The sequence below is a fragment of the Bufo bufo genome, chromosome 2 (genome assembly GCF_905171765.1).
Source record: "Bufo bufo chromosome 2, aBufBuf1.1, whole genome shotgun sequence".
NCBI lineage: Eukaryota > Metazoa > Chordata > Amphibia > Anura > Bufonidae > Bufo > Bufo bufo.
This window is the reverse complement of record NC_053390.1, coordinates 216,354,538-216,380,628: the sequence shown is the minus strand read 5'-3', so window position 1 is coordinate 216,380,628 and position 26,091 is coordinate 216,354,538. Positions and strand designations below refer to the sequence as shown.

Genomic DNA, 26,091 nt, shown 5'->3' with positions numbered 1-26,091 from the left:
GCTTGCTTCACATCACGTTTTTGCCTTACATTTAACATATACTTTGAGAAAAAAAAGGATGCAAAAGCACAATAAAGTACACTTTATTTATCGCGCAGAATCCAGCGCAAAATGTATACTTTTTTTCAACAAATCTTTGATGACAGATGCCAGTGACATCCGTTTAGCATATAAGTTTTTTTGTATACGTTAAACGTAAGACGAAAACATGATGTCAACCAAGCTTGAGAGGCATTTTTTTTTTTTTGTAGCTGCTAATATAATCACATAGCACACTACCACCCTGGGGCTACTACGTGAACACCCACCCTTAATGTATGTAATCACACTAGTTGAAACTTGGCAGTTTGACATTCTAGAAACCTCAGCCCATACCTGGGGTTCTTGCTCATATCTGAGCCAATGTAGCAATGCCTTAGACTGAAGGCTAGATGTGGTTAAAATGCAGAATCATGTTGTCAGCTTGGATTTGGAAGGGGAACTGTTTATGCAGGTAAATATTATTGCTATTGTATGCAATCACTTAGGCACTTTGCATTATATGTTGTGTTTCGTTTCGTTCAGTGTTTTCTACCTAGAAATATGCAGCATCTTAGTGTGTATGCCTGTCCAAAGAGAAAAATGTACCAAAACAGTACAAGCTGTTTTTCAGTTCAAGGTACAGAAAATATTGCCAAAGGAATCATTAATCTCTAAAATGGCAAATCGCCTAGCCTCGTCCATTGGATATTGGTACATTACATTTACAGGACCTTTTATGACACCCCATTCTAAATCCATAGGCATTAATTTGGAGTTGGTCCCCCTTTTGTAGGTAAAACTTCTGCAACCCTTCAGGGAAGGCTTTCTACAAGATTTTGGAGTGTGTCTCTGGGATTTTTTTCTCATTCATCTAGAAGAGCATTTGTAAAGTCAGGCACTGATGTTGGTTAAGTGGGCCTGGCTCACAATCTTTATACCTCTAGTTCATGCCAAAAGTGTTCAATGGTGTTGAAGTCAGAGCTCTGTGCAGGCTAGTCATGTTCTTCTACACCAAACTCCCCCAGTCATGCTTTTATGGAGCTTGCTTTGTGCCCTGGAGCATAGTCATGCTGAACAAAAAAGGTTCTTGCCCAACCTAGAAGCATACAATTGTCCAAAATGTCTTGGTATGCCGAAGCATGGTGATTTCCCCTTACTGGAACTATGGGGCCTAGGAAAACCCCTTAATAACAACCCCATGGCATTATCTCTCATGCTCCAAACTTTACAGTTGGCACAGTGCAGTCAGGAAGGTAACGTTCTCTTGGCATTCACCAAACCCAGACTCGTCCATCAGACTGCCAGATAGAGAAGTGTCATTCATCACTCCACAGAACATGTTTCCACTACTCCAGAGTTCAGTGATGGCCTTACACCACTCCATCTGACATTTGGCATTGTGCTTGGTGATATAAACCTTGCATGCAGCTGCCTGCCCAAGGAAATCCATGCCATAAAGCTCCAGGCACACAGTTTTTATGCTGATGTTAATGCCAGATGTCAGCAGAGCGTTGGGTGACTTATGCACTATGCGCCTCAGCGTGCAGCGACCCAAGTTCTGTAACTTCATGTGGTTTTCCACTTCTTGGCTGAGATGCTGTGATTCCTAAATGCTTCCGGTTTGTAATAATACCACTCACAGTTTATTGTGCAATATTTATGATCTGACTTGTTGCAGCGATGGCTTCCTATTACCAACGTTGGAATGCAGTGAGCTCTATAGCATGTTGTGTGTACTGAGGAGCTCCATTAAAGTGGTATTTCCAACACAGGCATTTATGGAATATCCACATGATATGCTGTTTTTATTTATGGGTTTCTTCCACCCTAAAACATTCCCATCTCTTTTCCTCTTGGAGCTTTTTTTTTTTTAATAGACATCAGCTGTAACGAAATGTGAGCCAGCCTGGACAACTGCTGCTGATCGTTCTACGGCTGAGCTCAATGTAAGCTGTTTTGCCTCCAGTATTGTGCAGGGTTGCTCCATTATCACTCCTCTGACATCTGTAGCTGATTATAATGTGACATCCTGTGATAGCACATTATAGAAGGTGTTACACTATAATGTGCTATCATAATATAGCATACAGATTAAACATCTTTGTCTGGCAAGTCGTTCTAGAAATTCTTTCAGCTGACTGATGTAAACATTGCAAGATTTTGCGCAGTAAATGTTTCTTAGCCTTTTTTTTTCAAGGAGAAAAATTATTGTCATGCTTCCCAGTTCACACTTGTCTCAAGACTTCAATTTCTGACAGAACCATAATGGATCCGTTTATAACCAATTAATCGCATTGCTTCGCATGATTTTAAAGGGATTTCCACATTTTTATTATTTTTTAAACCACAGGGAATACCACTCAAATACCACAATGGCAGTGGGTGCTCTCTAGCCCAACTGCAAACTTTGATGCGGCCCTCAGTGGCAAACCGTAGTATTCAATCATGAAAACAGGTTCTGCCTTGGTACTAATGATGGTCGCATTAGAGTTCACAGGAGGACTGAAGACCACCCACTGCCATCATACAGTGCAAGAACACACAGGACCAGCACCAGATGTCTTGGTATGGGGTGCCATTAAATGCCATGACTGTTTGTCTGATATTTGTGGAGGGAAAATTGACCAGTCTTTGGTATGTCCAGGACATTGTGGTACCAGTCCTACTGCCTTTTTTGACTAAGGAAACATGGGGATTTATCAAAACTGGTGCAAAGGTTTGGAAAATGAAAGGAAGAATCTGATTGGTTGATCTGGGCAACTAAGCCCGTTTTCCTTTTACACCAGTTTTGAATAATCTCCCCAGTGGTGTCCCAACAAAATAACACCCACGCTACATACACATCATGCTCTTCAGGGCATCCATCAGCTCGCCTGGCCAGCTCGATTACCAGATCTGTCCTCCATCAAGAATTTCTGGGACTGGATGGGGTGATGTATCTCCCATTCACTGCGGCCAACAACCACCTTGGCTGAACTACGGGTCTAAGCTTAAAGAACTTGGAATGACTTACCACATGGGGATATCCAGCATCTGTATGACTGTTACCTTGCCAGAGTGGCAGCCTGTATGATGGCAATGGGAAATACCACCTAGTATTAATGTGACCTTGCCTCAACATACACCCTGCTGCAGAACCCAAAATAAAGGGTGCCCCACCTTGGTTGTGAGATAATTGACCAAACACCAGTAGCAGGTTATACTTTGTTAATCTCAGCTCAATCACATTTAGTTTTTTTAATTTTTATTTTCTTGTAGTGTGTCTTTAGAGATACAGCTAAAGGGAGTCTGTCATCAGATACATTGCTATTCAACCAAGCATAGTGCCAAACAGGCTTAGCTTACCCAATTCCAACTGTGCCATTGTTATAGCGATCCGTGGCTACATTGCAGATAAAATTAGTTTTTTTAAATATGCAAATTCTGACTTTAGTGCAATGAGGGCGGCACCATTGCTGTCACTGCACAGAAGCTAAACCTGTACTGTATTCCCTTCCCAGCCCCTTCCTCAGAGTGTTGATACTCTCGGCCAGGCAGTAGGTAAATTATTTCACCTGGTCCTTTTATGTAGATAGATAATTAGTAATATAGCTATGTTTAAAGCGGTTCAGTCTTTACTGAAGGACAGCGTCTGCTCAGGATAGGCTATCACTAGCTGATCAGCAGGCGTCTGACACTGTGCACCTCAATCAGCTGTTCAATAGGAACAGAGCTGTAGTAACAAGCTTCCTCCACTTCAAGGTTGACTTAACTGTCAACGTCCGGGGATGAATCTACACCCGAACAGCTGATCAGCGTTGGTGCGATGTTTCAGAACCCTGGCAATCTGCTCGTTATTACTGATACATGTTGAGTAGCAAAGTGGAATTAATACAGATTCTTTGCTTGTATATTTGTAGCTTGAGTCCATACAGCTACGATGAAGGCTGTTTGTCAAACAGTCAGGACCACATCCCTCTTGCTGCCCTTCCACTCCTGGCCACCTCCTCTCCACAGTACCTGGAAGCTGTTGCAATGGTTATTCATCGAGCCAACCAAGTCTATTTGGATTTCACTAAATCACACGAAGGCATGTCTTTTACTGGGCAGGTGAGTTAAAGGAAGCCAGAGATTCTTTTATGGAACCTACTTCTAAAGAGAAAAATTGCAAAGCAAAAAAAGGTAAAAAAACAACAAAAAGTTAATTACTCAACTTTTTTTTACTTCAGTTTTACTTCAGTAACTGTTTATTGAAGTTTTTAAAACTTAACTTAAAGAGGACCTTTCACCACTCCTGACATCCCTGTTTTAATAGCTTTATGCATTCCTCATGTAATAATAATTCTGGAGCATCTATTCTTATGTCTGTATGTTGTGCCATTCCTTTATTATTTCTACTAGAAGTTATGAATGAATTGCTAGCAGTCTGCAGTAAGGGTACAGAGGGTGGTAACCAGTTGGGGTTGTGTACCTGCACAGTCTGACACTGACTGGATAGAGGCAGTCTGTGCAGGGACCCCCCCCCCCCCCCCCAGCTGGTTAACTCCCTACTGTACCCTTACTGCAAACTGTAACTTCGTAACTTCTAGTAGAAATAATAAAAGGAATGGCACAACATAGAGCCATAAGACTAGATGCTCAAGAATTGTTATTATTTGGGGAATGCATGAAGCTATTAAACAGGGATGTCAGGGGCGGTGACAGGTCCTCTGTAAGGACTGCACAGTACAGGAGATCATCAGCAAAATAACAGATACCTCCACTGGTGTTTTATCATCAAATGAACAGCCAGAAAAATGAGTATTAAGGGGCTGAAGCAAGGTCTTCAGTGGGTTCTTTTTTATATTTGTCAGTTACAGAAAAATAATTTCATGTGAAAGTGCCTAATTTTAAAGGATTCCTACCATTTATGAATAATGCTGCCTCTACCTCTACAACCTGTAAAACACAGCAGGTATGCCCTGGGAACATATTGCATATTTGTTATGGGCTGTGACACCATTTCAACAGTACTTTATAACTTTATTTTCTCCAGTGTTATGCAGATGTAAGGTTTAAGAATTTGCTTTGCACAGTCTTACCACTTTTAATTTAATGGTGTTGTAACATATACAGTGGATATAAAAAGTCTACACACCCCTGTTAAAATATCAGGTTTCTGTGCTGTAAAAAAATGAGAAAGATAAATCATTTCAGAACTTTTTCCACCTTTAATGTGACCTATAAACTGTGCAACTCAATTGAAAAACAAACTGAAATCTTTTAGGTGGAGGGAAGAAATATAAACATAAAATAATATGGTTGCATAAGTGTGCACACTCTTAAACTAATACTTTGTTGAAGCACCTTTTGATTTTATTACAGCACTCAGTCTTTTTGGGTATGAGTCTATCAGCATGGCACATTTTGACTTGGTAAGATTTGCCCACTCTTCTTTGCAAAAACACTCCAAATCTGTCAGATTGCGAGGGCATCTCCTGTGCACAGCCCTCTTCAGATCACCCCACAGATTTTCAATCAGATTCAGGTCTGGGCTCTGGCTTAGCCTTTCCAAAACTTTAATCTTCTTCTGGTAAAGCCATTCCTTTGTTGATTTGGATGTATGCTTTGGGTCGTTGTCGTGCTGAAAGATGAAGTTCCTCTTCATGTTCAGCTTTCTAGCAGAAGCCTGAAGGTTTTGTGCCAATATTGACTGGTATTTGGAACTGTTTATAATTCCCTCTAGCTTAACTAAGGCCCCAGTTCCAGCTAAAGAAAAACAGCCCCAAAGCATGATGCTGCCACCACCATGCTTCACTGTGGGGATGGTGTTCTTTTGGTGATGTGCAGTGTTGTTTTTGGGACAAACATATCTTTCGGAATTATGGCCACAAAGTTCAACCTTGGTTTCATCAGACCATAACACTTTTGCCCACATGCTTTTGGGAGACTTCAGATGTGTTTTTGCAAAATGTAGCCTGGCTTGGATGTTTTTCTTCATAAGAAAAGGCTTTCATCTTGCCACTCTACCCCATAGCCCAGACATATGAAGAATACAGGAGATTGTTGTCACATGTACCACACAGCCAGTACTTGCCAGATATTCCTGCAGCTCCTTTAATGTTGCTGTAGGCCTCTTGGTAGCCTCCCAGACCAGTTTTCTTCTCATCAATTTTGGATGGCCGTCCAGTTCTTGGTAATGTCACTGTTGTGCCATATTTTCTCCACTTGATGATGACTGTCTTCACTGTGTTCCATGGTATATCTAATGCCTTGGAAATTCTTTTGTACCTTTCTCCTGACTGATACCTTTTAACAATGAGATCCCTCTGATGCTTTGGAAGCTCTCTGTGGACCATGGCTTTTGCTGTGGGATGCGACTACGAAAATTTCAGGAAAGACCAACTAGAGCAGCTGAACTTTATTTGGGGTTAATCAGAGGCACTTTAAATGATGGCAGGTGTATGCTGACTCCTATTTAACATGATTTTGAATGCAATTGCTTAATTCTGAGCACAGCTACAGCCCCAGTTTATAGCTAGCTATTTTAGTTTTTTTTGTTTTCTTCCCTCCACCTAAAAGATTTCAGTTTGTTTTTCAATCGAGTGGTACAGTTTATAGGTCACATTAAAGGTGGAAAAAGTTCTGAAATTATTTATTTTTGTCTCATTTTTTTACAGCACAGAAACCTGACATTTTAACAGTGGTTTGTAGACTTTTTATATCCACTGTATGCCAATTTCCATTGGTTGGTGGTAAAACATAGGTGCAGATTCTAAATAGTCCCAGATCCAGATTACTGTGTTTTATATACATTTTACAATTGAAGATGAAAAATATGCAGCTTTAAGAATTGGAGGACTTAAATATAGCAGAAGGTGTCAGTCCAGTATCTTACGTGTGGCCATAACCCCTTGAGCCCCAGAGGATTTTTCTTTTTTTGCATTTCAGTTTTTTTTTACTCTCAGCCTTTCTTGAGCCATACTGTTTTTATTTAGTTCATCAATATTGTGGCACTGCACAACCCCTTTAACTTAACATCAAACTTGGTAGATGACGTGATTATAATGCTAGCAGATATTTCTAACAAAGAAAACTAGAAATGCAAGGTAATATAGGAAGCGTAGAAACTCTAAAGCTTAAAACTGAAGTCTTCCTATTTTAAAGCTGTTTTAAATTGTATTATTTTCTTCTTCCAGGTTTGTTTGGTTGGTGACTGTGTTGGGGGAATTTTAGGATTTGATGCCTTATGTTACAGCAATCAAACTGTGTCTGAAAGCCAGAACAGCAGCCGAAGAGGAAGTGTTGTGAGTGTTCAGGTATCCCACAATGAATCATGTTACTCTATCTGTCCATTATATAAAAAATTACATAGTCTTTAACTAATCCTTCCATGGGACAAACTGATAAGTAACCTACCCATGGCTGTTTATGAGTTTGACTGCAACAGGTAAAACATCTATCTTTCTTACAATTAGATTTCATGACTTTGAAATAAAAGTCTTAAGCATCTCAGAAAAATAAAATACAGTTCCAGATTTACTGTGTCTGCGCCTAAAATCTGTGTAAAAATTGGCACAAAATGGGTGCAGTTTTGGCACAATTTGGGGAAACTAGGGTTTCTACACTTTTTTGGGAATTATTCCACATCTGTACTATTATAAACAATTTCATCTGCACTCCAAAATTATGGTGGTGCCAAGTGAACGGCTTGCAAAGCCATACAGTTTTAGTTGAAAATACCACTGTACAAAATCCAGTGTGATCCAGAATGTTTCACATATTCATAGTATACAGCAACTCATGAAAAGGGACATTTTGGCCATTTATTGACCTTCCTCGGCAACATGAAACTGTGGCTAAAATCTGGAGGGCATGAAGGAATTGGACAGAAAACGCCTCTATGCCCTCTAGCTTTCAGCCACAGTCTAATGTTGCCGAGGAAGGTAATTAAATGTCCCAAATGTCCTTTTTCATGAGTTGCTGTATACTATAAATATATGAAACAAACTGCATTTTGTACAATAAAAGCAAGCTTATTGATGCATGTATTAAGTGCTATGGTATTTTTGTTTACTTTAAGTGGGTGCAGAGCTTTGCAGGAGAGGGGACATGGCCTAAGATGCACTGTTTTGTGACAAAATTCCACCACATTTCTGGTATAAAATACTGTCACAAAGTAAGCCAACTATTAGTTGGTATAGAGTTAGACAAAAGTGTCTGTCCTCAACCACATTTATCATTAAGTCTGAGCCCCTGCAAAGGTCTAAACAACCTGCCAAAGTTCACACCATCTAATAGGATTAGTAAATATGGGCCAATTTTTTTTTTTACAATAACTGTATTGTATTTTTTTCTTTTTGTCCAAATATAACATTGTACAAAGAAATAGGACAAACCAAGTATAAAGAACAATAAAAAGCCATAAAAAAACAATGCTCACATTATATTTTTAAACAATGGAAAAATCCTTTAAGAGAAACTGAATGTTAAAATAAAAATAGTGGCTGAACCACTAAGTTTTAAATAACACAGGCATCAAGTAAGACTGTCAGACAAGACAAACGCTAAACAAACAGAGTTGGTATGGGGGATTTAGGCTCTTTTGCAGGATGGTGGCTCTAACTAGTTACACTATTTTTCAAACTATGAGACGCATTGGACTTTAAGGCTAAATGCACACGATCAGGATTGCGTGCGGATTTTCTGCGCGGATTTGTGTGCGGGAAATCCGCACCGTAGGTCATGTACATTGTATTCTATATGAATTTGAAATTCTCAATGCACATGATGCTGATTTTTTCCGCGCGGATTTTAAAATCCGCAGCATGTCAATTTATTTTATTTTTCCTGACCGGATTTTCTTCATTCACTTAGTAAAATCCGCATGTGGAAAATCCACACCGAATCCGCACGCAAATCCGCACCAATTAATGTGGATTGACCGCACAGATTTGCCTGCGAACACCTGCGGATTTCAGTGCGGATTCTTCGCACATGAATCCTGAACGTGTGCATGTACCCTAAGAGGTACCTAGGATTTGGAGAAGGAAAATAAGAAAAAAACGTTTTCCTTTAGAGCAGACCCCCATTCTTCATCCTCAGATAAGCCTCCTATTAGACCCACAGGCCTCCATCAGCTTTAGATCAGACCCCCCCATCAGGCTCATATCAGACCCTATCAGACCCCCCAGCCTTCATCAGCCTCAGATCAGACTCCCAATCAGGCTCAGATCAGACATCATCAGCCACAGATCGGACCCCCTCAGCCTCAGATCAGCTCTCCATCAGACCCCCCAGCCCCTATCAGACTCAGATGAGACTCCCAACCAGCCTCGCATCAGACCACATCAGTTGCGACGATCGGACCCCCTCAGCCTCGGATCAGCTCGCTATCAGACCCCCAGTCCCCAGATCAGAGACTTAGATCAGACCTCCGATCACATGTTTGCTTGCTTAAGCGGTGCTGCAGATCCAGAACTCTCCTCACCCCTTCTTCTAGGTACCGCTGTGAACTGATGTCGCACAGCGTCAGGTCTTAGTGCGCTCCTACATGCACTGCTTTCTGTCTCTGTACTCGGTCAGGACATAGTGCATAGCAGGACCTGGAAGAAGATCAGAAAAGATGAGTACAGCCAGCACAGTGCCTCCCGCATGCTAATGGCCACTTCAGTAATAGAAGCACTAATAAGCATTCAGACTATAAGATGCACTGACCCCCCCCCCCCCCTTTCCCCACACACACACACGTTTGGAGGGGGGGGGGAAGTGCGTCTTACAGTCTTAAAAATAAGGTATATTAAAATATGAGTGGGTATTACCTTAAATGGAGAGCAAGTCCTGTTCTGCTTTACAGAGAGTAGTTTATCTAAGGGCCCAATCTTCAAGAATTGTCATGGTAATCCATTAGAATAGAAGTCAAATCCTTATTTGTCATATAAAAGTCCAGTCCAGAGACTTCCAGGGAAAATCCAGATAATTCCTCTTCCAGGCATTAGTGATTGCTTGGTAGCCAAAAAAAAAAGTGATCAATCTCCAGGAGTCTGGAGGGACACCCAGAATCCTCCTGTGCAACAGTGCTTTCTAAGGGTCCTTTCTGGAGGCTTTGACCCATCATCAACTTAATTAGGAAATAGACCTAAATCCAAATTCACATCATCTAAGGGCAAGCCCACCAAATATGCAGCATATCACCTAGAGACCGACAGCCCCTAAAACAGGACAGCACTGCATGGGCTACACTAGTTGGCAGTAAATAACATCTAAATAACATGCTGAACTAAGTTTCAAGCATCAACATATTTTGGGCAATCTTACCAGTGGATTCCTAGATGTACTTCCATTGCTCGTTGGATAGGTTATAGCCCAAATCCGATTCTTATTTAGAAATATAGGACAACTGGTTTCAATAAGTATGTACCAGCTAAATAAACTTGTGTAATACGGCCTCTAGCTTGTGGGTAGCGCAGGCAGTATGTCTCAAAGACAATCTTCTGGGAGTAGTTGTGCTCTTAAGGAGGGTACAAAAAAGGGGAGATTTATCATCCCACTATGCCTTGTTTTGGAGTAAAAAAGTAGTAAAATCCAGTTTTGTGACTTTTTAAATGCCATTGCAACTAAATCTTGCGAGTTTCTGAAAAGGGTTTAGTTGTGGACAGGGCCATCAGCCTTGGAACATTGAACATCAACTGGCATAAATGATAACTGAAATCTATACCAGATAGGGGCTGGAGTAGATTTCAGTCAGGCGCACAGACTGCCTCCTGCAGGAAGCATTTAACTTATGACCTGCGCTAGTCATAAATTACATGCAACCTCTACAGGGCCTATCATGACCAACGTAGCACACACTTGTCTGAAAATTTCTGAAGATGGAAGTTCAAATCATCTCTGTAGATAGTGTGGGGATTCGCTCTGGTAGTTTGGACTAGCGGATGCAGTATAGAGACAAAGTACACAGTTCTTGAATCGAACAGCTGTGTTTATTCACACATTGGTGTATAACAAAATGCAGATAAGGTGTATCACAAAACGCAGGTGGTTTGGTGTTTGTTCACACACAAGGAAAGTCCATAAACAATAAAAGTAACCTTTTCTCCTGGGTGTTATTTCACACCCTGTTAGCCGTTCAGCCTCATCAAGTCCATAGGCGGCCTGTTCGCCTTTAGAGGGGCCTGAGTCCTCCAGCTTGGCTCGAACCTCAAATCCCAGCACTCAGTTCACAGCACACAGACTCCTGAGCTCCACTGTCAGTGCTGGCTGTTTTTTATGCCTGGCCTCTGTGAGCAGTTACGCCACCCCCGGCCCCGCCTCCAACGATCCGAGTCTTGCGGGATCACGCGACGCACGCCGGAAGACGGGATTGTGGGAGGCTGCGAGTGAGAGCAAGACAGCGGGAGTGGAGCCCCCCTGTCTCTGCGCCCTAAGGCAGCCGCTTGGTCTGCCTTATTATAGCGGGCCTGGTGGTAGACCTAGGAGAGTCCTTTAAAGGGGTTATCCAATTAATAATGTAAAAAATGAAAATCAGACATCTTATAGGACATGACCATCTCTTTCTAACAAAGCTAGTACCAGCCCTGTACCTCACATGGATCCAGAGATCTCCCCATTCACTCCTCTGCAAGATTTATATCAAGCTGACAGCTCAAGGGGAGTCTCTTTTCCACTGCAGCTAAAGGGGGCGTGTCCATGCTCTCCCTATCACAGCTCAGGAGGCAGTTGAAAGATAAAAAACTGAGCTTGTGCGGCCTTCTCAGTGAGCAGGTCAAAGAAATAAGAAATTAAGTGGCGCTATACAGATACATTTTACTGAATAACTCAGTAGCTATACAAAATTTTTCATTACGGTACATGCAAATACAAAAGTATTCAGACCTGGGTGCTGGTTTGAAAACTGTAGAATATTTTTGTGGGACAACCCCTTTAATTATCTACGAGCGACCACAGGAAGTCCCTGCCAGGAGGAAACAATAGGGGAACATTAATGGAGCTACAAATTTTACAGAATTCCAGAATTTAAGAGCGTGCTTAATAATAGGATTAGTAATAATAGGGATGTAGGGGCAGACCAAACAGTAGAATCAGTGGTAGCAGGGGCAGCGTTCAAAGCATTGAGTCAAAGCCAGATAGGGACATCCTAAGGCCCCTTTCATCCTAAGGCCCCTGTGTACATGTGCGTTGGTTTTCACGCATCACTTTTGCGTTGCATGAAAATTGCAGCATGTTTTATATTCTGCGATTTTCATGCAACGCTGGCCTCATAGAAGTGAATGCGATGCGATTTTTACGGATGGTTGCTAAGAGATGTTGTTTGTAAACATTCAGTTTTTTATCACGGTCATGCAAAACACAATAAATCGCATTGCACCCGCGCGATAAAAACTGAACGCGGTCGCTAACAAAACTGAATGTACTTGCTTGCGAAATCGCGCATTTTTCACTGAGCGCATCCGCATCTAATCCACTCACGCTCGTCTGCAAGGGACCTAAGACGAATGAAAGGCTCTCTGGCCAATCTAATAGTATTTAGTCCATGCATGTATAAGATGGAATGTGCCACTGTAGAAATTGATGAGGTCATTTATCAAACTGGTGTGAAGTAGAACTGGCTTAGTTCCCGATAGCAACCAATCAGATTCCACCTTTCATTTTTTTTACAGCTCCTTTGGAAAATGAAAGGTGAAATCTGATTGGTTGCTATGGGCAACTAAGCCAGTTCTACTTTACCCCAGTTTGATAAATGACCCCATGAGTCTTTTCATAGGAATCCGAGAGACATCAATTGTATAATCTTCAGGATATGATTTTAAACCGCAACCAGAAGAGCCCTAAAAAGATATAGTAGGTTTGATAAAAAAATACATTTTTAGGGAATTACGGTAACACTTCCAGTTCATGAAATATGGTAGCAGCTCCAGCTTTCCAGAAGTAGCCTCAATTTGCAGAGAAGAGATGGACAGTTATGTGAGTATAATGTAGCATAAGAATCTGTAATGTGAACACCCATGTAGTCCAATATCCTGATGTCCACTGTGCTCTTATTGTGAGAGAGGATATTTAGATGCTCGGCAGTGGTACAACAGTGCTAAGGGAAAAGGGTGTTTGTCCATGTTCTTTTTCTAATATATGGCAGAAAAATGAAAGCTTATACGGGTTTAATTGCAACAGGAAACACTTTAAATCTTTTGCTCTGGTTTTATTATTTCATTGCACAAATGCAACTTCAATTTTCTTTTGAATGTCATAATATGGACTACAGCTTTTTGACTTCTCTAACACTTTCCTCCTCACAAATGGGTTACATTAGGTCAGGCTGATTAAATTACACCATAATGGCACTTTAGAAAATAAACATCAACTCCTCAATGTCTTTCGGCCAAACCACTTGGGATCAGATGACGTTAGGAAAATCTGTGGCATGCACAAAACATGGAGTTTCAAGTAACAGGGTTCTAAAGGACTCCTTCACTTTCTCACCTTTAGGTTTTTCAGAGGTCTCTAAAATCCTTCTTAGAAAATTGTTTCTTTTTTTCTTCTGCTTTAGGCTGGGTTCACACCTGAGCGTTTTACAGCGCGTTCCTACGCGCTGTAAAACGCTCAACAGGCAAAAACCAATGATTCCCTATGGGCATGGTTCTCACCTAAGCGTTCGAACGCGCTGTAAAACGCCCTACGCCCCAAGAAATACAGGAGCTTCTTTGGGGCGTATTGTCGCGCGTTCCCGCACATAGACTTAGCGGGAACGCGCCTAAATGGGCATTTGCTTGTTTCCTCGCGCGTATGTAAACGCCCAATAGAAACGCCTGTAAAAAGCGCATACAGAGTACGCTCAGGTGTGAACCCACTGTAACTGTATCTGGGTAGTACCCCTATCCTTTTTTTCCATTTATTAAAACTGCATACAGCTCTTACCTACAGTACACAATATTAACTTTTTTTTTTTAGCTTACTTCACCTGTGGCACTCTGTTTAGCTGCTGTACTAAGTAATGCTATTATTATTATTATATGGCTCCCTTGTTAGCGAGCCCTAACTGATCAACCTGGTTTATGCAATTGAAAAGCTATATCCCTTTGTCCAAGTATTGCATTTCAGAATGTTTTAATGGGGTTGTCTGGCTTCCGATATCGATGACCTATCCTCAGGATAAGTCATCAATATCAGATTGGTGGGGTTCCGACTCCTGTCACCCCCACCAATCAGCTGTTTGCAGAGAATGCAACACACCATTGTAGTAGCGGGCAGGTGTAATTACTGGCCCTTTAAGAGGCTGCAGATGTGGAACAAATGCTGTCCAGGCCTATCAGACCCCGAGTCATGAGGACACCAACAGGCACAGACCACCAGTGTTGATACAAGGACATGGTGGGTAATCCAACTGACTGCTATGTCTGCTAGGAGCAGCAATAACGAGACTGCCAGCATAATAAATCAGGAAATGTGTGTCACTGTCTAGTGTTAGGGGTTGTGTTATGAAACATATTCTACATTTTTCAAACCAGCATCAGGATCTAAATACTTTAGTAACTGCATGACTAATGTATAGTCAGTGAGCTATTCAATAAAATGGATCTGTATAGTCCCTGATAACTGAGCCCCTGCTGTATCCGCTGGCATTGCTGTTTACAGCGATGCCAGGGGATTAACCACTTCTGTGCCGCAGTCAGCGCTGACCGCGACATAGAAGGGGTTTGCTGCGGGTGAGGGAGCCCATCGAGTCCCCGCGCCGATGGGTGACAAGGCAGCCCGATGCCTTGCACGACATCGGGACCGGCCTTCTATAGGTGCTGAGGAGCTCCACCCTCAGGCTGGGTCTCCTAGGCAAACTGTTAGGCCTATTGCACACGACCGTATGGCTTTTTCAGTGTTTTGCAGTCCGTTTTCCACGGATATGTTGTTCCGTTTTTTGTTTCTGTTCCGTTTTTCCGTTCCGTTTTTCCGTATGGCATATACAGTATACAGTAATTACATAGATAAAATTGGGCTGGGCATAACATTTTCAATAGATGGTTCAGCAAAAAACGGAACGGAAATGGAAGACATACGGATGCATTTCCGTATGTGTTCCGTTTTTTTTGCGGACCCATTGACTTGAATGGAGCCACGGACCGTGATTTGCGGGCAATAATAGGACATGTTCTATGTTAAAACGGAACGGAAATACGGAAACGGAATGCATACGGAGTACATTCCGTTTTTTTTGCGGAACCATTGAAATGAATGGTTCCGTATACGGAACACAAAAAAACGGCCCGTACAAAAAAAATGTTCGTGTGAGCTAGGCCTTAGTGTATGACTCAGTGTTATACACTAACAGGCAATGCATTACAATACAGATGTGTTGTAATGCATTGCAGAGGGGATCAGACCCCCAAAAGTTGAATTCCCAGAGTGGGACAGAAATAAAGTTAAAAAAATAAAGTGTTTTAATAAAAAAAAAATTAAAAAAAAAGCCCCTTTCCTCTGATTTCAGAATAAAAAATAGAACAAAAAACGGAAAAACACACATATTAGGTATTGCCGCGTCCGTAACGCCAGGCTCTATAAATTTATCACATGCTCCACCCCGTCAGATAAACACCATAAAAAAAATTAAATAAAATCTGTCAAAAAAAGCAATTTTTTTCACCTTACACCACAAAAAGTGCAACACCAAGCGATCAAAAAGGCCTATGTCGAACAAAATGGTACCAATAAAAAAAAAAAAAAAAACTATAGCTCTCAGAACATCATTTTTTTTCTTTCAAATATGCTATTATTGTGTTAAAGTGAAATAAAAAAAAAAAAAAGTATACATATTAGGTATCTCCGTGTCCGTACAACCAGCTCTATAAAAATATCACATAACCTAACCCCTCAGGGGAACACCGTAAAAAAAAAAAAAAAAACTGTCAAAATTTTTGTCACCTTACATTGCAAAAAGTGCAACACCAAGCGTTCAAAAAGGCGTATGTCCCCCAAAATGGTACCAATAAAATCGTCACCTCATCCCGCAAAAAATTTGATCCTAATTAAGACGATCAGTAAAAAAAATAAAAAAAGCTATGGCTTTCAGACTATGGAGACACTAAAACATCATTTTTTGGTTTCAAAAATGCTATTATTGTGTAAAAATACATAAGTATAATAAGAAAAAGTATACATATTAGGTATTGCCACGTCCTTAACATTCTGCTCTATAAAAATATCACATGACCCTCAGGTGAACGCTGTAAAAATTAATAAAACTGTGCCAAAATTTACAATTATTTGGTCACCTTGCCCCAAAAAGTGTAATAATGAATCAAAGAATCATATGTACCCAAAAATGGTACCAATAAAACTGGCACCTTATCCCTTAGTTTCTAAAATGGGGTCACTTTTTGGTAGTTTCTACTGTAAGGGTGCATCAGGGGGGCTTCAAATGGGACATGGCATCTAAAAACCAGTCCAGCAAAATCTGCCTTCCAAAAACCATACGGTGCTCCCTTTGTTCTGCGCCCTGCCGTGTGCTCTTACATCAGTTTACGACCACTTGTGGGGTGTTTCTGTAAACCACAGAATCAGGTTAATAAATATTGTTTTGTTTGGCTGTTAACCCTTGATGTGTTGAAGAAAAAAATTGATTAAAATGGAAAAAAATTGTGAAAATTTTATCTCCATTTTCCTTTAAATCTTGTGGAACACCTAAAGGGTTAACAAAGTTTGTAAAATCAGTTTTGAGTAACTTGAGGGGTGCAGTTTCTACAATGGGGTCATTTATGGGGGGTTTCTACTATGTAAGCCTCACAAAGTGACTTCAGACCAGAAATGGTCCTTAAAAAGTGGGTTTGGGAAATTTTCTTAAAAAATTTAAGAATTGCTTCTAAGGGCTCTTTCACACCTGCGTTCTTTTCTTCCGGCATAGAGTTCCGTCGTCGGGGCTCTATGCCGGAAGAATCCTGATCAGGATTATCCCAATGCATTCTGAATGGAGTGAAATCCGTTCAGGATGCATCAGGATGTCTTCAGTTCCGGGAACGGAACGTTTTTTGGCCGGAGAAAATACCGCAGCATGCTGCGCTTTTTGCTCCGGCCAAAAATCCGGAACACTTGCCGCAAGGCCGGATCCGGAATTAATGCCCATTGAAAGGCATTGATCCGGATCCGGCCTTAAGCTAAACGTCGTTTCGGCGCATTGCCGGAGCCGACATTTAGCTTTTTCTGAATGGTTACCATGGCTGCCGGGACGCTAAAGTCCTGGCAGCCATGGTAAAGTGTAGCGGGGAGCGGGGGAGCAGCATACTTACCGTCCGTGCGGCTCCCCGGGCGCTCCAGAGTGACGTCAGGGCGCCCCAAGCGCATGGATCATGTGATCGCATTGGACACGTCATCCATGCGCATGGGGCGCTCTGACGTCACTCTGGAGCGCCCCAGGAGCCGCGCGGACTGTAAGTATACCGCTCCCCCGCTCCCCGCTCCTACTATGGCAACCAGGACCTTAATAGCGTCCTGGCTGCCATAGTAACACTGAAAGCATTTTGAAGACGGTTCCGTCTTCAAATGCTTTCAGTACACTTGCGTTTTTCCGGATCCGGAGTGTAATTCCGGCAAGTGGAGTGCACGCCGGATCCGGACAACGCAAGTGTGAAAGAGCCCTAAGCCTTCTAAGATCCAAAACAAATAAATGACATTTACAAAATGATGCCAACATAAAGTAGACATATGGGAAATGTTAAGTAATACATATTTTATGAGGTATCACTTTCTGTTTTACAAGCAGAGAAATTGAAATTTAGCAAATTGCAAATTATTCAAAATTTTTGGTATATTTGGGATTTTTTCATAAATAAAGGTGAAATATATTGACTCAAATTTATGACTATCATGAAGAACAATGTGTCACGAGAAAACAGTCTCTGAATGGCTTGGATAAATAAGTGTTCCAAAGCTATTACCACATAAAGTGACTCATGTCAGATTTGCAAAAAATGACCTGGGCAGAAGGGTGAAAACTGGCCCGGGGTAGAAGGGGTTAAATCTTCAACTGCCACCAGCCATATGTTATGTTAGAAGCTGTGGCAGTCACAGGGAGAGAGCTGCAGCAGAAAGGACAAGCCCCCTGGGCAGTGGATGTGGAGATCTCTGGACTAATGTGTGGAACATGGCTGGTCCTAGCTTTGTTACAAATGTATTGTCATGTATTATATGATGTCTGATTTTCATTTTTTACCATCAGACATGGCATAAACATTTTAACTTGCAGAAAAAAAATTGTAGGTGACACATTCCCTTTAACCTGGTAGATTTGCATGTTAATTCTATGTAAGTGGTTAGAAATTTGTTCAATATATTTCCTGCCAATAAAAGTAAATAAATCTTAAAGTACATTGTAAAAATTTAAATATGGAGGATACAGCATAACCCCCTAAGGATTTCTTCTCATGGTGTTTTTTGTTTCCGGTATTTTGGTGCAGATTCCGCACGTTGTCTGCCTTCCATTGTGTTTTTTTTAAATATCTTTATTTAAGACATAACACATCGTACATAAGTTTGTACAACCATATTCAAAACAGATACAAACATATCCTGCTCATTACTTGAGCTAGAGAGGAGTTGCACTATGAAACAGCACCATTTATTTTTATTATTTTAAATGCTTTATTAAGCAAAAGGAAAGAATACATACATCGGAGGTGTAAACCGAAATCCTCCAAAAAATTGAATAAAGATATTAACAACAGGTGGAGGATCACGAACTTCCAATAGGAATTATTATTACTAAAACATAACATGTCGGTAAGTCAATGGAAAGTTGCAGGTCATATGGTAATTCAAAAATTATCACTGTTCTGGAGCGGGTCAGACATTAGTTATACAGTGATAACTCATATGTGGGGTTGAGCAAGGATGACGGCAGCATGTCGGAATATTTTCCATAAGTTTTAATATTGTATTTTGGGTTTACTGTACTCCAATACCTCTGTAAGTTTTCCGGTTGTGCCAGATTTTTGTGAAATCTATCTCTTTTCCCAGGAAGAAATTTCTTCCAATTTGTATATCTGATCTACTTTAAGTAACCAATGTTCGATAGATGGGATGTCGGGGGAGAGCCAGTGCTTTGGGATGAGAAGTCTGGCTGTGCTGATTAAATGCCTGAACAGGCCTAAGTTGGATATTCGTGGGCGCCGTGTGTATAAGTTTAGAAGGGCTATTTCCAGGGATGGTTGGAACGTTGTTCCACATATTTGGTTGCTAATTTGGAAAATTCCTTCCCACCATTGAAGTATTTTAGGACAGCTCCACCAGATGTGGAAAACAGTGCCCCTAGCTCCTGAGCATCTCCAGCATGTATCCAAGGCTGAAATGGAGTATAGGCATGTTTTGTCTGGGGTCTTACAGGTGAAACTCGAAAAATGTAAATATCGTGCAAAAGTCCATTTATTTCAGTAGTGCTAATTAAAAGGAATTGCATTAATGCAGCTTAAAATTAGAATTTTGTGAAAAGGTTCAATATTCTAGGCTCAAGTGTCACACTCTAGTCAGCTAATTAATCAATATCCCCTGAGCAAAGGGTACCTCAAAAAATTGTGACTTTGGGGTTTCATAAACTATAAGCCATAATCATCCAAATTATAACAAATAAAGGCTTGAAATCTCACTTTGCATGTAATGAGTCTATCTCATAGGTTAGTTTCACCTTTTAAGTTGCATTACTGAAATAAATGAACTTTGCATAATATTCTAATTTTTAGAGTTTCACCTGTATACCATCTGGTGATTATTTTATATCCATTCTCCTGTATTTTTACGCATCTGGACGTTTTGTGTGGCGAGATAAAGATATTGTCTACTTCCCGGCTGTTGAAAGTTTTATTTAGGTCTTTTTCCCATAGCCTAATAAAAGCCGGAGTGGTAGAGTTAGCTGGGGTTCTCAATCTGCTATAAAGCTTTGAGATGGTTTTGGTAGGAGATTGTGCTTGACTAATCAGACTTTCAAACCAAGTAAGGGGCTGAAGTAGGTTACTCAAATGAACCTGTTGGTTTATGTATGCCCGGAGAAAATATAGTGAATAAATATTAGGTGGAGAAGTGCCCAGTAGACTGCTCATGTCTTTTATGGAAAGGAGGTGATTGTCCCGGTATAGGTCCATAATCCGGATGTCAGAGTGCTTGATGAAAGATGGAAGACTGTCGCAAAGGGCCTTAGGGGCTAGTTGAAGTACATCACTGACTAATAATGTTGGGGAGGGGTGAGGAATCCCGTATTGTGAACCCTGTAATCTATCCCAAGCTTGAAAGGTAGCTTTCATGTTAGAAGAGGTATTAGGTTAGGAGAGGTGGGGAGTTTTTTGTCCCAATAAGAAGGCTCTAAACGTGAATCCTAACATAGCTTGTTCCATAGGGACCAACGATTTATGAGGAGGGGCTCTCAGCCAATCGACCACTCTGGCGAGAAGGACTGCTCTACCGTATAACTCGGGGTCTGGGAGGGAAATTCCCTCTTTCTCTGTAGGATAGGTTAAGGCTTTATAAGAGATATACAGGCTTTTTTCTTATTCCAGATGAAGGTCCTAACAAGGGATCTCAATGTTGCGTAGAATGAAGATGGGACAGGGATTGGTAGAGCTTGTTGCAGATATGTTAGTTTAGGTAGTACCAGTGACATGAGGATTTTTCTACCGAACCATGATAGTATGGGTATGTCAAGGTTGGTAAGTTCTTCCGTGATCTTATTTAGGAGAAGTGAATAATTTAGAGTGAAAAGTTGGCTAGGATTTGTGCTTATCTCCACCCCTAAATAAGTCAGGTGGGGAGAGGACCAGTTAAAAGGTGAATCTTGTTCCAGACGTTGTTTGTGGGTTTTTTAGATGCCAGTGCATATTATCAGGGATTTATTGTGGTTAACTTTGAAGTTAGAATGGAGGCTATAATTTTCTAAATGTTTCTAAATCTTGGGAAGTGCTGTATCTGGATTACTAACCATTAATAACATGTCATCTGCAAATGCAGCTATTTTGTGCTCTTGATCACCCAGTTCTATCTCTTTAATATCTGTATCTAGTCTAATAGTTTGTAGTAAAGGTTCAAGTGTCAGAACAAAAAGAAGGGGAGAAAGAGGATATCCCTGCTGGGTACCATTGCTAATTCTGAAGGGGTCAGAAATAATATCATTAACTGATATTGAGGCAGAGGCATTTGAATACATGGCATCTATTGCGTGTACGAAAGGGTCTGGAAAATGTAGAGAACGTAAAATTAGATTCATGAAAGACCAGCGGACCCTGTCAAAAGCCTTCTCGGCATCAGTGCTGAGAAGAACTAGAGGCAAGGATTTATTTTTAACGTAGTGCAGAATATTGAGCACTCTTGCGGTATTGTCTTTTCCCTCTCTGTTCTTGACTAATCCAACTTGGTCCCTATGAATTAGTGTCGGTAAAATCTTTGCTAGCCTATTGGCTAACATTTTGGCCATTCATTTTAGGTCTATGTTGAGTAGAGAAATTTGTCTAAAGTTTGGGCAGAGGGTAGGATCTTTCCCATCTTTCAGAATTAGGGTAATATGGTCTTTGGTCATGGCTCTAGAGAGGGGAGTATTTTTCAGAGCTTTGTTATATATGGGGAGTAAATGTGGAATTAGTATTTCGTGGAACGTGATATAGTAAAGAATTGGTAAACCGTCAGGGCCTGGGCTCTTCCCTTTGGGAGATTCCCGGATGACCGCCAACAGTTCTCCAGAACAAAAAGGGGATATCAATTGTTGCTTGTCAGTTTCAGATAAGACCGGAAGGTCCGGCCCTTCTAGGAAGGAGCTTCCAGAAAGATAGTCTTTCCCCCCCTCAGGAGTCTGTTGTGAGGAGTCCAGGTTCTAAAGAGTTTCATAATAATCTCTAAATTGAGAGGCAATTTTCTCAAAGTCGAAGGTAAAGGAGCCCGCGTTTTTTTTTAGTTTGTGAACCTAATTGTTCAATTTCCTTCTCTTAAGCCTTTGGATCACAAATTTGTATGCTTTATTACCATGAGCAAATCTTTTTTGCTGGGAATGGAGAGAGTATTTTGCAGACGCTGTATTTAGAAGATTTTTAAGGGTGGCTCTACATGCGTTTAATTCTGTTAAGTGAGTTTGGAGTGTAGAACGTTTATGAGCCCTTTTCAAACATTGTATTTTATCGTGTAGGTCATTTATCCGTTTAGCTCGATCTTTTTTTAGGGTGGGCACCTAGGTTAATACAATGACCTCTGATGAAGGGCTTGTGAGCATCCCAAATAGTTTGTGGAGAGACATCAGGGGTGCAATTGGTTGAAAAGTAATCTTTTAATAGATGTAAACGAGATAAGGTGTCTGGATTACCTAATAGTTGTTCATTCAAGCGCCACTTCATGGTAGAGAGGGGAGTTGTCTGGGAGCTGAAATGGTGAAGTGCCGGGGCACGGTCTGACAGGATAATGGAACCTATGTTGGCCTCCGAACACAGCTGGAGATGGTCTTTGGATATAAACAGGTGATCCAGGCGTTGGTATGAACCATGTACCGGAGAATAAAAAGTGTAATCCCTAGATTCAGGGTGTAGAATCCGTCAAGCATCTACAAGGTGACGCTCGGCAAGCTTTGACAAAAGAGAGCGTAAGGCTTTCTGAGATTGAGCAGATTTGTGTGAGGAAGATTCTAAAAGTGGGTTTAGGACTAAATTAAAATCCCCTCCAAAGACTCAAATACCTTCTCTGAAGTAATCTGCTACTTGTAGGGATTCTTTTAACCACCGTATTTGATTGCTGTTAGGGGAATATACATTTATGAATGTATAGAGATAGTACCTATAGTACCTTTGATCATTATGTATCTCCCATCAGTGTCACTAATTTGATCCATAAAAAAAAGGGAACTTTCTTTTGGAAGCCTATACTGACTCCTCTAGAGTTGGAGGGGGGTGAACCACAGTGAAACCATTTGGAGAAACAAGAATGTGTGAGGTTGGGGTAATGGTTGAGCTTGAAGTGTGTCTCTTGAGAAAAACGACAGTGGCCTGATCTCTTCCCCAAATATTTGGCTTCTTTTGGAAGGTGAATTGCAGCCCCGTACATTATATGAGGAAATTCTAAGAGACATCTTTGGGTTTATCAAGAGAGACCATCAGCACTGACATGGACTGAAAGTGTTGTGATATGTGCATTATCCAAAAGATGTACTCATCCTTTAGAGGATCTTGTTAGATCAATTTGATCTGATATTTGAAAAGTCTGACCCGCTTCAGAAGATATTCCAATGACCTGTTAATAACAAGAAGATAAAACAAACATAAGAAATATGGGTATAGATGCGACAAAAGAGCACCAACATGAGAAGGGGGGAAATGGTGTGAAACCGTCAATTGACAACAACTCTACAGTTGAAGACAACTATGGAAGGGCCGGGGTGAGAGTTCACAGGTATGCCATTATCTCAGGGGCCTAGTTGGACATAAATGAGTCTTTTAAGCTTGAATTCTAGGGAGGGAGGGGTGTCGTATAAGAGAGGAGAAGGGGAACGGGAAATGGAGGGGGTTGTAGTATGAAAGTGGAGAGGGGGGGTAGAAACGGAGGGGAGGGGGGGGAGAAGGAGAATAAGAAAACCAGATGTGTAGTATGAATCAAGGGAGGAGATACTTGGAAATACTATGCAAAATGTCCTCTATTAAGATCAACAGGGGCTCACTACTATTAAGTGGTCAATATAATGTTTGGAGGATGACAGAGGAAAGACATCCAGTGGTCGCTTCAGAAGACCTCTGAGGCGATGCTACTTGGGATCAAAAGTCAATTCTTTTTCTTCTGGCGTTGAGCTTTTGGAGTGGAGCGGGTTTCAAAAGGAGTATTCCTGTGAACTTCTGGAAGAAGGGTTAAGTCTTGAATAAGGTCCCAATCCTCGATTTCCAGAGAGGAGATATCCAGCATATCAAACATTGGACCCAGGTCTGTGTGGTTCCGAATGGAAACACGTCTACCCTTGAAAGAAAGGGAAAGGCCAAATGGGGAAGTCAATCGGTACAATATCTTGTGATTCTTGAGCCAGTCTGTTAGTGGTTTTAGGGCCCTTCTCTTTCTAAGAGTGATCGGAGCCAAATCTTGGAAGATGCTGATCTCTGTCTCTTTGTATTTCACCACTTGTGAGTTACAGGACTTAAGATGGCTTCCTTGTCTTGGTAATTAAGGAAGCGGCAAATAATATCTCTGGGGGGAATCAGAGGCACTTGGTTTCGGACGGAGCGCCCGGTGGGCTCTAAGGTTATTGGGCTAGAGAGTTCTGGACCCATTAGATCCGCACAGATGGCCTTAGCTATTTCAGGTACCTCCGGTCTTGTGTCAGTCTCTGAAATACCTCGGAACCGCAAGTTATTTCTTCTGCTGCAGTTTTCTTGGTCCTCCAGTGCTGTATAGACCACATTTAAGTGCACATGACATTTCTGCAAGCTGGTAGTTGCCGCGGTGTGGAAATCCAATATGGCGGCTTGTGTGTTTTCAAGGGCTTCCACTCTGCTCCCCACATGCCGAATATCTTGTCTCAGGGATGATATTTCTCCTACAAGTGGATCCAGGGCTTTTAAGAGAGCTGTGTCAAGGTATTTCCTCGGGATTGGGAGGTTTTTGTGGCTCCTAGAGCCTTCTGGTGTCCTCCTGCAGATCAGGATCACTGTCCTCAGTCTCCTTTTGAGCGCCAGACGCCATCTTAGATTCTTTTGAGGCGTATATGGCTGCCGCTTTCTTTATAAATTTGTCCATATCTCCACCGCACGCAGGGTTTTTCGGATGATGGGAAAGGTCCCCAGACCTTTGTTGGCCGATCTTGCCCATTTTTGACTGAGGTGCTTGCGTTAGCTGGAGTAGAGACGTGTCTGTGTCACGGAGCTCAGACACTCGCGTCCATTCCGGTTCGGCGCTGGCTCCGCTCCCCCTAACAGCGCTATTTTTTAAAGAACTTGTCTACACTTCCCTCTTTACACCTCTCTGCTTCTCTACGTTCCAATAACAATAGACCCTTCGGGTTTTGAAGGATTGACCCTCTTGATGGAATCGTGGGTTGCAACCAGTGCTGTAAAAGGCATCTCTTAGTCACCAAGCAAATGGCATGAAAAAGGGCTGGAAGGTGTTTTTCGTTAGGGCCCTCACTATCCGTCTCCTCCCAGTAATGGAAGAGATAAGTCATAGGTCTAAGAGGGATATTAATGTCCCAGAGTTTTGACTATTTGCACCACTTGACCCCATAGTGAAAAAGACTGCGGGCATGCCCAAAGACCATGATACAATTCTGTGCGTGATGAGACATTTTGGGAAGCTGGTTATTCTGTTTGTTCTACTAGGGGCTGGTGGCAGATTGAAAGCATAGATAGCATTATGCATTATCCTGAATTGTGTGTCTCTCCAAGTTTCATTTAGTGATTTTCTCAGCGCCCACCAACCTTTCAGAATCTTGTCCCCTGCCTCTTGATCCTCTAGTACCTGGGCCCATGGCCTGAATGACTGAGAGGGCAGTCCATCCCCTAAAGCTTCTCTAACCTGTGAGTAGAGCAGAGATATAGATTGGGAACTTGTCCCTCTCAGTAGGATCTTATCAAAGACATTCTGATTGGCTTCTTTCGAAAGATCCGATAATCTGTCAGTGAGAAATTTCCTGACTTTGGAGAAGTGTATGCCCTAAAAGGGGCTAAGTTTGTATTTGTCTCTGACCTCCTGATATGTCAGCCACCTATGATCTGTCACGGTGGGGAGTGGGGGAAACCCCCCACCGTACAATGTTAAAGGGATAGGGGTAGCAGCTAGACCAGGCTGCCAAGAAAAGGGAGCTGGACACCTCCTATAGCATCCCTAAATCTGGCCCTGTTCTCCTAACTGTATGAGCCGACCCTTAAGGTAGGAGGGCCCATACACTGGAACCTCAAAATCCCAGAGGTTAGGAGACAGGGACAAGAGACAACCAGGTTCATCCAAGACACGGATGAAGCAGAGTCTCCACAGGCCTATCTGCAGGGAAAAGTGGACGACTGAATACAGCAACAGAGTCGGCAGGTAAAGACACCATAAACACACTTACCTGCTGCAGCCACCATGACTGTAACCCATGCATAAGTACAGGTACCCACACACCAAATAGGACACCGTACAAACACCACACACCGGAAT

The 26,091-nt window shown here is 41.7% G+C and overlaps 1 protein-coding gene across 6 annotated transcripts in view; it reads left to right on the top strand.

The window, feature by feature from the left end:
• PITPNM2 (phosphatidylinositol transfer protein membrane associated 2) overlaps positions 1-26,091 on the top strand; it is a 395,602-nt gene that overhangs the window by 310,217 nt on the left and 59,294 nt on the right. For 5 of the 6 annotated variants that reach the window (XM_040416185.1, XM_040416187.1, XM_040416183.1 and 2 more), the window contains 2 exons: positions 3,921-4,110; positions 7,179-7,298. In XM_040416185.1, the coding sequence (XP_040272119.1) occupies positions 3,921-4,110; positions 7,179-7,298 (310 nt within the window). The remainder of the gene's footprint in view (positions 1-3,920; positions 4,111-7,178; positions 7,299-26,091) is intronic. The other variant, XM_040416186.1, reaches the window with a different exon arrangement.